The following is a 12,256-nucleotide window of genomic DNA, read 5'->3' as shown; positions in this document are numbered from 1 at the left end:
GCTGTGGAAAGCAATTTTCTTATCCTGTAAGAGAACAATATTTTCCATATCTGGAGATGGAATGCCAAAAGATTTTAGGGTATTTTCCAGAGAATACTGTATTGGGTTTGTGTGGCAAGGTTTTGGCAGCAGGCGTGGCTACAGGGGTGGCTTCTGTGAGAAGCTGCTAGAAGCTTCCCCCCCATGTCTGACAGACAGACAGCTCCAAGATGGACCCGCCGCTGGCCAAGGTTGAGCCCATCAACGACAGTGGTAGCGCCTCTGGGATAACATATTTAAGAAGGGGGAAAAAAACCCAAAACAGCACAATTGCAGCCAGAGAGAGGAGTGAGAATATGCGAGAGAAACAACTCTACAGACACCAGTGAAGAAGGAGGGGGAGAAGGTGTTCCAGGAGCAGAGATTCCCCTGCAGCCCGTGGTGAGGCCGGCCGCCCCCCTGCAGCCCATGAAGGTCCACCGTGGAGCAGATATCAACCTGCAGCCCGTGGAGGACCCCACACCGGAGCAGGTGGATGCACCTGAAGAAGGCTGTGACCCTGTGGGAAGCCCATGCTGGAGTAGGCTCCTGTCAGGACTTGTGGACCCGTGGAGAGAGGAGCCCATGCTGGAGCAGGTTTGCTGGCAGGACTTGTGACCCCATGGGGGACCCGTGCTGGAGCAGTCTGTTCCTGAAGAACTGTACCCCGTGAAGGGACCCACGCTGGAGCAGTTCGTGAAGAACTGCAGGCTGTGGGAAGGAGCCACATCGGAGAAGTTAATGGAGGACTGTCTCCTGTGGGAGGGACCCCACGCTGGAGCAGGGGAAGAGTGTGAGGAGTCCTCCCCCTGAGGAGGAAGGAGCGGCAGAGACAATGTGTGATGAACAACACACATTGATGAGCAACCCCCATTCCCCATCCCCCTGCGCTGCTCGGGGGGAGAAGGTAGAGAAAATCGGGAGTGAAGTTAAGCCTGGGAAGAAGGGAGGGGTCGGGGGAAGGTGTTTTTAAGATTTGGTTTTATTTCTTATTATCCTACTCTGTTTTTATTGGTAATAAATTAAACTAATTTCCCCAGGTCGAGTCTGTTTTGCCCGTGACGGTAATTGGTTAGTGATCTCCCTGTCCTTATTTTGACCCACAAGCCTTTCGTTATATTTTCTCTCCCCTGTCCAGTTGAGAAGGGGGAGTGATAGAGCGGCTTGGTGGGCACCTGGCGTCCAACCAGGGTCAACTCACCACAAATACCAAATTTTTGATGCAATAAAAATGGTGGAAATGGACAAGGGAAAAAAGAAGGCTGGAGTATTAACAGCTGTAAGCATATTTATTTTTTAAAAAACTGATGTACTGCATTTTCACTAGTATTACTAATGTAACTTGAAAGATCATGGGAGGACCAATGCTGATATAGCGAATTGCAAAAATTCTCATACTAGCTTCCTTTAAACTTCTCCGTATTACACCTGAAAAAAATATCCCCACATTCCCCAATGATATAAGTTTATTTATTAAATGATTCTTATGATTTGTGAAGGCTGAAGCAGAAGACAATTCAAGGACTCTATATGAAAAAAATGTAAGCTATTATTGTGCTTCTAAAAGTAAAGAAACAGCGTTAAAAAAAATCTATTTTGCTGTTGTCAAATGTCAAAGGTGCCAAGGAACACCACCACCAGAAAGGTTTTCAGTTAAAAATCTTTTGGCTATGTCCTTCCCAAGAAACTTAAGACTTAAAAACAAAAATTTAAGGAACGTAGAATTGTACACTTTGCATTTTTACAGTATAGAATGAAATGGAGATACACTTTTTTAACTATGTCTTGCATTTTCCTTCTGGCATTCAGACATTCATTTTCATTCTTCCTGCTTTTGCTTGAACTAAATAGGCTGGATATTGCATCTCTGATTCTCTCAGCACTTAAAAGACCACAAAGTTCTGAACAGTTTATTTAGATTAAGCCCTTCACCTCTTAAATTTCAGGCAGATTCTCCTCCATTGATGTCACAGCTCTAAGAAAAAGCATCTTTTTGGCAGAAAAATCCCAATTTGGTTTTATTTCAGTAACAATCAAGACACACCTTTAGAAAAAAATACTAACATAAACCACAAACTTCTAAATTTTTCCAAGCACACTTAAAAAAAAAAAAAAAGGTTCTCATTTGCCCTTTTGCATTCAGCAATAGCTGTTCCTCTCATCTCTGTTGTTCTAAAATGAGAGAGGTAGGCTGTGTAACACCTCCTTCCTGAACGCTAAAAAGTCTCAGCAGAAAAATAAGCAAACATTGATCCATCTAATGATACCAATTAAATTTGTGAGGTTTGTTTCTGCTTCAGCTGAAGCAGAACTTGACCGACTCAATGCACTTTATGCCACTGTATCTTGTGGTCTAAGCCCTGCACATCTTACACTAAGGCTGATCCACCAGTTGCTCCATGAGGATGAAAACTGCATTCAAACACTGAAGTTAATGCGATTCTATGCAGGAGTGAATCTACATGAAACAACCATCAGACCGATGGCCTGAGTTCTTAGGAGTTCAGATCTACAGGCAGAGAGAAGAGGAACAGGCCAGGAGGGGTAAGGACGAAAGCTCGCCGTTTGGCTGTGCTCCCTTTCACAGAGACAGAAGCCCCACGAAGTTGCGGTTTTCCATCCTGGTCAGCTTAACAGTCCCAGTTCAGCTCACCACAGTATCTAGAATCCACACTTGGGTTCCTACCATGACATCTCAGTTACACTCCCCCAAGCCCCCCCTGTACACAGAGACAGAATATTCACAAGCTTTTTCTTTAAGTTGAGCCTATGCTAAATGCATACACAAGCTCAGACACAGCCAGTCCATTGATCAAGGTTTCTCACAAACCACAACAGGCAACCAAGATTTATTTTCCCCTAATCATGTTGCATTCTGTGAAGAACACAGAAAAAAGACAGTAGCTAAGCTGCTTCCTAAATGAAATTAAAAAAGCCTTCCGTACTGACCAAAGGTGCAGGATTGAAGAAGCTTTTTCCACTCCCTTGTGCAGGAGCCATCCTGCAGGTATTCCTACTCTTCTCAGTAATACTAAACCCTGCCATAGGCCACTAACTGCACTGCAGAATTTGGACCACCCAAATCCTGTTGCATCCCAGTGCTGTCACAGAACAGCCCTCCAAATGCTGTGCTGCCACTGTGCCCTTAACTCTGATCTGAACAGACCCCTGTGAGTGAGAAGAATGTTTCATCTGTCCTGGATATGAAGGCTTCAGTTAATATCTGCTACAAGCATAGTGCTATTTTTGCTTTGTGAGCAGTCTCCAGACACAGCCATGCTGTGACCATCCATGACTCTCAAAAAATAGGGAATACAATGGCAGCTGGTTTGGTTTAGCCAGTGGATTCTACTTCAGACCAATGCTGGCTACTGTTTGGAGAGCTGGGTACAGAAAATGGAGGAGGCAAGTTCCCTTCATTCTCTTGCAGTTTGTTAACAGATTTTGAAGAATAGTGGAAAAGTCAAATGTGTTTTTCTGATTATGTTTTCTCCTCCCTTAATCTTTTTCTCCTTCCCCTTCTTGAATGGTGGGCACAACAACTCCGCTTGCTCTTTACACTCTTACTTCCCCCCTTAAACCATTCTGAATGGAGGCACAGATTCAGATTTTCAATCATACACCACAGTGCTGAGCTTTCTGGCAAGCTTCTACCCATAAAATGGCTCTTGCTACCACATGCCAGATATTTTACTGGCAGATTTTGCAAGACATAATTCTGATGGCAATTATAAAGCACCCAGACTCCCTTGATCTTATGACATTACAGAATATCTGAGATCCAGTTCTTCTATGAACTTTCTGTGCCAACTCGAACCTCTCTCCTCCTTGATTTCCTGCCTATAAAACTCCTTCTCATCCTTTGTCTTGCCTGTTCCTACTATAAATGCTTTGGGGCAGGAATTGTCCTTCACAACACACTCGGCACTGCGTATAGAGCAACACCCCTAGCCTCTACTCCCTTTTACTGAGGAAAAGGGCTGAAGCAAAGTGAAGGAGAGTTGGTCAAGAATACCTGTGCCACAAAAACAGTTTCAGAGCTTCATTTTCAAATCAGTTTCAAATTACGTGGTTATAAGCATGACTGTAAGGAGAACATTGGTATGCAAAACATAATTCAGTGATTACAGGGAAAATGGTGGCCCATATACCTCAAAGGACAGTCTTCTGCAATTCAGAAAGGTTCCTGGAGTGATCTGACATATACTACAGGTCACACAACAGCACAAATTTGAAAGAGAGGGTTTATCCCTCTTGATGCAAATTCAGGACTGAGTTTGTAAATTCATCCAATCTACAAATGAGAAGAGGTATAGTCTCCTTTGCACATAATCTTTGTAACACCTTGTTTCTATGAACTAAGAATCACACAATACATAGCAACTAAAAGGAAACAGTCTTGTGACAGTACCCCCTTTATGCATTCATTTAACAGTCTGAAAATTCTTAAAGCATACAAACACCTTTAAAAACAGAAAAAGTCTCAGTAATAAGAAAAATACGTTATACAGACCTTGCCATAAGGAGTATCAACATATTTTTCTGTTCTTCCTTCTAAGATATCTGGATCATCCAGGCCAGTTCCACCAATAATTCCGATCTTACACAGAAAAGTACATATTAGGCTTCTTGAGATTACACTCCATTTAACAGCATGTCTGAAAAACTAACTAGGCAGCTACAAAATGTATTTTCTGCTTGAGACAGAGCTAGACTACAGATCAACAAAACATAATATGCCCAGCACAGTTTCCCAGAAAAGAAATTTCAAATGACTGATTTTAAACAACTGTATTTAACCTGCCAATTTCTTATACTATGATTCTCCTCTTTAAAGATATCAAATTAAAAAAGCTATGGAAAACACACAAAGATGTGCCAATTCATCATTTATTCCCAATATAAAAATGAAGGGTGTTATTTGGGAATGCCTTTAATGAGTGAGAAATACCTGTATAAAGCATATTATAACAAAGGCTTCTTGTTTCCATGGGGAAAAACAGTCCACTACATAACTGCCATACTGAATACCAGGCCTTACTATATAGCATTATACAGACAAAATAATGAAGACCTTTTTTTTCTCCAAAAAATTAGGGTTTTTTGTTGACCTGCCAAGATCTAAGAACCTCCCTGTGTCTGTAAGTAGTCTCTGTACAGCTTCTGAAAAGGGCGACAGCTCAATACCATCTTCACAAGTGAAATAAAAAGAATCTGCTGACAATTTCACCTGCTGTGAGCACTGCTGCATTTCTTCACGTATTTACAATTAGGTCGCCTCGTACCAAAGAAAGTATGCTCATTCAAATTTTGCCTGCAGCTGGGTCACTAATTGTCTCCTGTGTAGACACACTGGTGTCAGGTTTTATTTGACTCACAACCTTTCCCTAAGTAGACACTTAACAGACTCTTGCTCCTCCTTTTTTTTTTATGAAGCCTTTTCAAGTACTTTTTTCCCAAATTTTTATGAAATTGACTAACAGTTTCAAAGGATAATGGAAAGGGAAAAGAGAGGGCAAAGCAAAGGGCCTGTTAAACAAAATATATTTTATTCCCTTAGGAAATCAGGCTAAAAGTCCTATGTTGTGTTTTGATACAACTTGTAGTGAAGAAGCATGAAGTCACTCACAATTACCACCTAGCTGTCATGCTTTAATAATCACTGATTTCTTGTTCTTGCTCATTGCTTATCTGTTCTAGTTCTTTTATAAAAAAGGGGAAAGAAAAAAAGGTAATTTGAAACATATATTCTCACGGAGACTAAACTCACCTGTGATTTCATACTCCAGCTAAAGAAAAATGCATCTGAATTTTCTTGTTTCTAGTTCATTGGAAAGTATCTTGGCTTTGCCTTTCTAGGGATAATTCCATTTTCAATCAAGTCAAGTTTTTTCTTGAGTTCAGAACATTTCTAGCTCTTTGGATGGAATGGGTACTGTCAGGCCCTTCACAACTTCAAGCTTAGTAATGGTATTTAAAAATAATGTCACCACTTATCACAGGCAGAGAAAATGCCCATGTTTCTTTTTTCTTCAATGCAACCAGTTGTTGCAAAGTTTGTCTCACTTTTAAGCTGAAGAATTCATATCATGGCTGAGTTGCTTATCACGGAAAAAAAACATGGGAACCATTCTGCCATGACTTACTACTGCATGGTTCCACCATTTTTCATTATTTTTAAAGACAGAAAATTTCTCAAGTAAAGAAAAATCAAGACTTCAATGTACAACACCCCCTTCCACAACACACATCTACTGCCTCTTACTCTAGCTTTTTCTTAACTTCCACATTCACAGGGACCTCATTTGTTCAACGGCTATATTAGTTGGCTCATCAAGCATTTCATTTCAACAAGCAGAGACCCTGTGGTCTTCATTACACACAAAATATTTCTCTGAGAAAGCTTTCCACATCAGATGGTGTAAATGCTGATACACTGACGTAGTTTTAACAGATCTCATATTTCCTTTTGCTACCCCCCTGTGGAGCACGAGGAGTAGTACAAAGGAAAATACCAGTAAAAATCCACAAACTCCAACCCTGAATATACTCAAGCATTAGGGAAGACCTAGGTGATTATTTGCAGTAGTACTGATGGGTCTGTTCTCATGTTGCTTATTTATCACAAATGTTCCGATTGTTAGATTGCTCATGAAAATCCTGAAAACTATATAAATTTTAGGATGAACAATTTTTTGCCTTAAGAATCATGTAAGAAGTGTGCAACAGGAGCAATCATAAAACTCAAAATCAGCAAAAGACCATCTTTAACATTGTTCATGCATGACTTAAGATTGAGAATATTCAAAAGGGAATGCTTATCTGTGGGAATTTTTATGTCTGGCAAAGTGAAAGTTGTTGGGACTGAGGACAACAGTGCAATGCTGGAGATACCAGCTACAGCTACATGACATAAAAGTTATTTTGGAACTGCAATGCTTTAAGGTCCTTACAAACACACAGATCCAGCACTGTTAACAGACTGTTCCTGTACCAGAAAGCAGCACACCCAATCTGTGGCAGCACAGAGCTCAGCCCGTTCATGGCAGGACAGGCCTGATGAGGTTGCTTTCAGATTTGCTCTTGGGCTCCCTACTCCTGCCGCTGCAGCAGCATCAATATGTGCTTGTGCTGCACACTTCAGTTCCAGAGCAGGCTTTCACACCAACAGCCATGCTGTCAGAAATGGCAGCAGCACAGCGAGCTAGCAAAGTATTCACAGGTCCCAAGGTGGAGAACCCACAGCATGGAAGAAGAGCTAGACTACCTTGAATTTGCTTTTGTCTTCTTACTCCCTGCAAAACACCTTAGAAGCAGTTTGGTCAACCTTCAAGCCACCTTAGGCAACACTGGCTAGAGAAACGCCGGGCTCACTGTAATTCACAGGAGAGCTACTACAGTTCTATTACAGGAAGTTAGGCCAGCAGAGATTTGTTGAAGCAGCTGCTTCTCCAACCATGTAATGCCAACTCAGAGCTGGCAGCACCAACCCTAAAATTAATTTTATCTCTCTGCAAAAGAATTATTTTTCCTCCAGTTTACATAATCTCCAGGAATATCAGCTGCATCTTGGGGCTGGAGACCCAAAAATCTGACTCTATATTAAATTCTGCTTTACAGACTTTCTAGTGAATTATCAAAAGGAATGCAGCTGCTCTAGGCTCAGTGGGGAAATACCCTGCCAAGGGAGCTGAGGTCTATTTCCACCCAGCAGCCCAGGCATTGAAGGCAAGGAATGGCAGAGAAGAGTTGACTCAGGGAGAATAGTCTCACCTTTCCTCAAAAGGCAGAGACAGTCACATCTAGGAGTGACCTCAAGAATGGAGAGATGCAAGACTGTATGCTCCATTCCAGACTTTGCATCCTACAAAGGGATATGAAGGACATAACCTGTAAAAATTAATGGAGGCTGTAGCTAAGGTTATCTGGAATTAAATCTAAAGTAAAATGGCATTGCAGTGCAATGAAATGAACTATTTTACTATGGCATAGTCCATCTCAAACATTGGGATGGAGAGCAACAAATGTGAAACCTAACAAAAAGTTATCACACCAGTAACTACAAAATCAAAAGCATTTCTCTGTGGGAGTCCAAATAATGATCACACTTAAGTGCACGCCTTTCTTCACCTGCTGTTTGGTGAAGCTCCTCGAATAGGTTCAAGCACATGACACCGAATTATCAGTGCAGTAACAGTCTACAGTTGTCCAGCTGAGGGTCTTAAACACTAGTACATGTTAAGCATTGTCACGATCAGCTACGAGTCTTTGTGACAACTAACAACCAATGAATACATCTGTATTCCTCTCTTCTACTTTGGGGATAATGAGGGGAGGATGGCATGAAAAAGACTTTCACTTAAAAGGAGATAAACAGCAAGCTGCATACAATTTACACTTAAGAGAATAAACCCATCTCTATAAAATAGAGACAGCTTGTAACAGATTTCTATGCACCAAAACAACTAGGAGAGTTACTTCACCTTAGAAAACTAATTCATATTTTGGTCAAACACAAACGCTGAGTTTCAGCCTAATTGGCCTGATCATCCCTGATGCAGGCCGTCACGTTTTGGAGCCACTATTTAAACACACGGGACGGACAAGTTTTCGGTGAAACTTTTGTACCGGCTCACTTCTGCTACAGCTTCGGGATTTGTGCACCCAACGACAGTTACAAACCCGCCCCGGTCCCTCACTGACAAATCCCACACACCGCAGCCGGGTCGGTAACCCGGAGAAACAGAGGCATCCGGCTTTCATTTAAAAAAAAAAAAAAAAAAAAAAATTCGCCTCTTCCGGGACGGCCGCGGGAGAGCCAGCGGGGACGGCCCGGGACGGCCGCCGGGGCACGGCCGGGAGACGCGGGCAAGGCCGCCGCCTGCGGCAGCGCCGTGGCGCCGGGAGCGCCGTGCGGGGGCTGCCCGCCCAGCGGCGGAGAGGCCCCAGACGGGCAGGCGGCGGCCTAGGGGGGGCACTCGGCGCGGCGCCGCCCGCCATGGCGACCCATCTCCCGCCGGGCACCGCTGAGGGCCGCCGTGCTCCCGGGCCCGCTCCCGGCGGGGCGTAGGGCAGGCGGGAAAGGAGCAGGGAGCGTGGAAGGACACGGCGGGCGGGAGGCAGCGCCAGGATGGCAGCGGCGTGGCCCACGCCCTCCGGCTCCCTCTCCGCACGCCCGCAGCCGGCCCGGGAGTCGGGGGGGGTGGAGGAGGGGGGGGGGGGGGGGAGGCGACAGGCGGGGAGGGGTTGAGGGCGGTGGTGGGCGCCGCCTCCCGCTGCCACCGCCGCCTCCTCCTTCCCAACCCATGGCGGCGCGGATCCGCGCTTACCTTTACGGCCGCGGCGGCGGCGGCCATGTTGGCGGGAAGGGCGGGGGCGGGGCGGGGCCGCTGGCAGCCGGCCAGCCCGCCGGGGCCGCGCGCCGCGTGTGGCCCGGCCCCGCCCCGCCCCCGCCGGGCCCCCCCCCCTCCCCGGCGCCGCAGACCGGGGGCCGGCGGGGCCTCGGGCGGCGGGAGGGCTGCCGCCGTCGCGCGCGCTTCGCTAGGTGGCAGCGCCCGCCCGCGCTGAAGGGAGGCCGCGCCGGCCAGCGCCGCCGGGGGCCTCTCCCCTGACACCTCCGGCCCGAGGAGACGCAGGGAGGCCCGGCAGCCCCGCGGCGCGGCGGGTCTGTGCCTGCGGCCCCAGTGGGAGAGGCCGGGGGGCGCCCGAGGACTCCGCTTCCCGGGCCTGACAGACCGGTCTCCGGGTGTGAGGCCGATACTACCTGTTTCGCCTAACGCTAGCCACGCTGCTGGAACTCTTCAGGAAACGATTAGGAGCATACGATGCGGAACAGCTCCTTGGAATAATATCTGGTTTATCGTGATTTTGTGTCACAGCATACGACATAACTGCTTTGTTTTTTCCCTTTTTTTCCCAGGATATCTCCTCTCCAGAAGTGGATATTGCCATCCCGTTATTTCTGAGTATTTCTAGTAATATGCTGTTCATACACTTCACCAGTGCCCTCATCAGAACGTCTCCAGTGTGCTTTTGAAACATCGCTACCATCTGGTCTGTAAGCCCTGAAATGTTACTACATCCTTGAAATGTATCCTCAGTGATGGTTTTAATACTTTTTTAAAAGCTTTCATCTTGGAAGTACATTTATTAAGTCAATGAGAATGCTGCTATGTTTAAATACCTCTTGAAATCGCAGCCAGGATACCCATCCCGCTTTCTTTTTAATACTTCTGATCCGCATGTTTACATGCGACTCTCTGGGAGTCTTCACTGACTGCATGTAAACGGAGCGATGCTGCAGCTGGTGGTATGTAAATACTTTTCTAAGTTATGCTGCAGTTCCAGAAAACAGTATTCCACAAATGTCGTGTTATAATAGAAATAATTTATCTGCTTAAATGTGTAAGCGTGTACTAAAAATGCTAAGCATTGGCTCGGTCCCTCTGAAAACTAACTTTCAGGTGGTCCATATTTCAGCTGGACCACCGACCATATTCATGGAGATACTGTGGTTTATTTGACTTCCCCCCAAAATTCCTCAGTTTGTCAACAGAGGGTGGAACTAAACAGCACCACAAAGTCCCTGGAGCACCCTGTAAAACAGTGACATGAAGCAAAAAGTGCTGATTAGTCCTGGTTTGCCAGAAATGGCAAAACGAGATCAAAATTCCAGCTCTAACCTATGTGAAAATTTCTGGTTTATAGTATTTGTAACTAAGTGGAAGAGGTTTGTTTTCAATTAAAAACCAATTCATTCAGAGGTTTAATAAGGTTTAAATTAGGGGTGGTCTTTTCAATATCCAAAAATGATTCTGAGAACAAACTGGAGCATGTTTTGGAAAAAAAAGGGAGTTCCATTTTCTTTCTGAAGTACACATATATAGAAAGTACATGTATTTAACTCTCCAAGCTAAATATAGCTTTAAGTAACATGAAAAGGTAAACACTCTATCATTACATATTAATAATTACAATTTTCCTATTTGTGCTATTTTTCTTGTTGCTACAAGTCCATACATTTAAGCAGAACATTTGTTTTACCATAACATGATCTTACATTTTGAGAAACATCAATAGTTTTGATATATTTGTGTATTTTATTACTATAGATAAATATCAAATTTAGAGCTTTCAAAAATAGCCAGTGTCTTGTTAATTGGAAGTACTTATTTTTAAAAGTATTTGTCATAGATTTTCTTTAAAGCAACTTTATCTGTTGGAGAGACCTCAGCCATCCAGACATGCCATTCTCGCATGCCACTCAGTGCTACCTGTCTGTTAAAAAATGTCACATACCTGCTAGTAAATGTAGTCTCAGATTCATCACTGAACATATGTCCTACATTTTATCGCGGCTGAGAAATCTGCTGAGATCTGTGAGGCAATTCATTGTATACCAGAAAAAGGATATTCCTGATAACTTAAGGAAGTAGCAGTTAGTGCTGAACTTGTGTTTCAGCTGGAGTTTGCTCTCTGTGCAGCTTTAAACACTTTATCCTCTTGTCTTCACTGTATGTTAGAGATCTTCATACACAGCTGGGATGTTTGTCACAGAGGCTGAAGACTTCTTTCTGTGGTTCAAAATGTGAGACTATACCGATGATAAAGGGACGTTGGAAAATCATAGTTTAATAAAGGGAGAAAGAAGGACTTGGGTGACGTTACATGTTAACTTCTTCAGTGCAGTGCTTTATAGCCATGATACCATATTAAGACTGAAATTCATCCTATTTTTCTCATTCTAGTTTCGCCTTTCTATCGAAGGTATAAGTTCTACTTTCAGTGCACAGAATGTTTTAGTAAATAATTTTTGGCAATTCCTTCTGTTTACTACAATTTTCCTCTGTTGAATTGCTTATAAAAAGCTGTGTCATTTGTGTTGCAGTATTCATCTTTTACCATAACTATGTGCAATCCATTTATAGAATCATAGAATAGTTTGGGTTGGAAGGGACCTCTAAAGGTCATCTAGTCCAACCCCCCCCCCCCGCAATGGGCAGGGACATCTTCAACTAGACCAGGTTGCTCAGAGCCCCCTCCAACCTGACCTTGAATGTTTCCAGGGATGCGGCATCTGCCACCTCTCTGGGCAACCTGGGCCAGTGCTTCACCACCCTGAGCGTAAAAAATTTCTTCCTTACATTTAGTGCTTTTCTGGTTCTATTTTTTGCTTCTTTTTGAAGATGAGAGGTCATTTTGTTTAAATAGTGTGAAAATACTCACTATTTGAACTCTC

The 12,256-nt window shown here is 44.0% G+C and overlaps 1 protein-coding gene across 1 annotated transcript in view; it reads right to left on the bottom strand.

Moving 5' to 3' along the window:
• The window catches only part of MTAP (methylthioadenosine phosphorylase), a 35,428-nt gene extending 26,037 nt beyond the window's left edge, over positions 1-9,391 (bottom strand). Inside the window, exons 1-2 of the mRNA XM_076362662.1 lie at positions 9,348-9,391; positions 4,532-4,618 (exon numbers count right to left, since the gene is read on the bottom strand). Of these exons, the coding sequence (XP_076218777.1) occupies positions 4,532-4,618; positions 9,348-9,374 (114 nt within the window). The 5' untranslated portion in view covers positions 9,375-9,391. The remainder of the gene's footprint in view (positions 1-4,531; positions 4,619-9,347) is intronic.
• Between the last annotated feature and the right edge of the window lie 2,865 nt (positions 9,392-12,256).

This window comes from Aptenodytes patagonicus, chromosome Z, assembly GCF_965638725.1.
Source record: "Aptenodytes patagonicus chromosome Z, bAptPat1.pri.cur, whole genome shotgun sequence".
NCBI lineage: Eukaryota > Metazoa > Chordata > Aves > Sphenisciformes > Spheniscidae > Aptenodytes > Aptenodytes patagonicus.
Note: the sequence above shows the minus strand (reverse complement) of the source record. Positions and strands in the feature narration are given on the sequence as shown.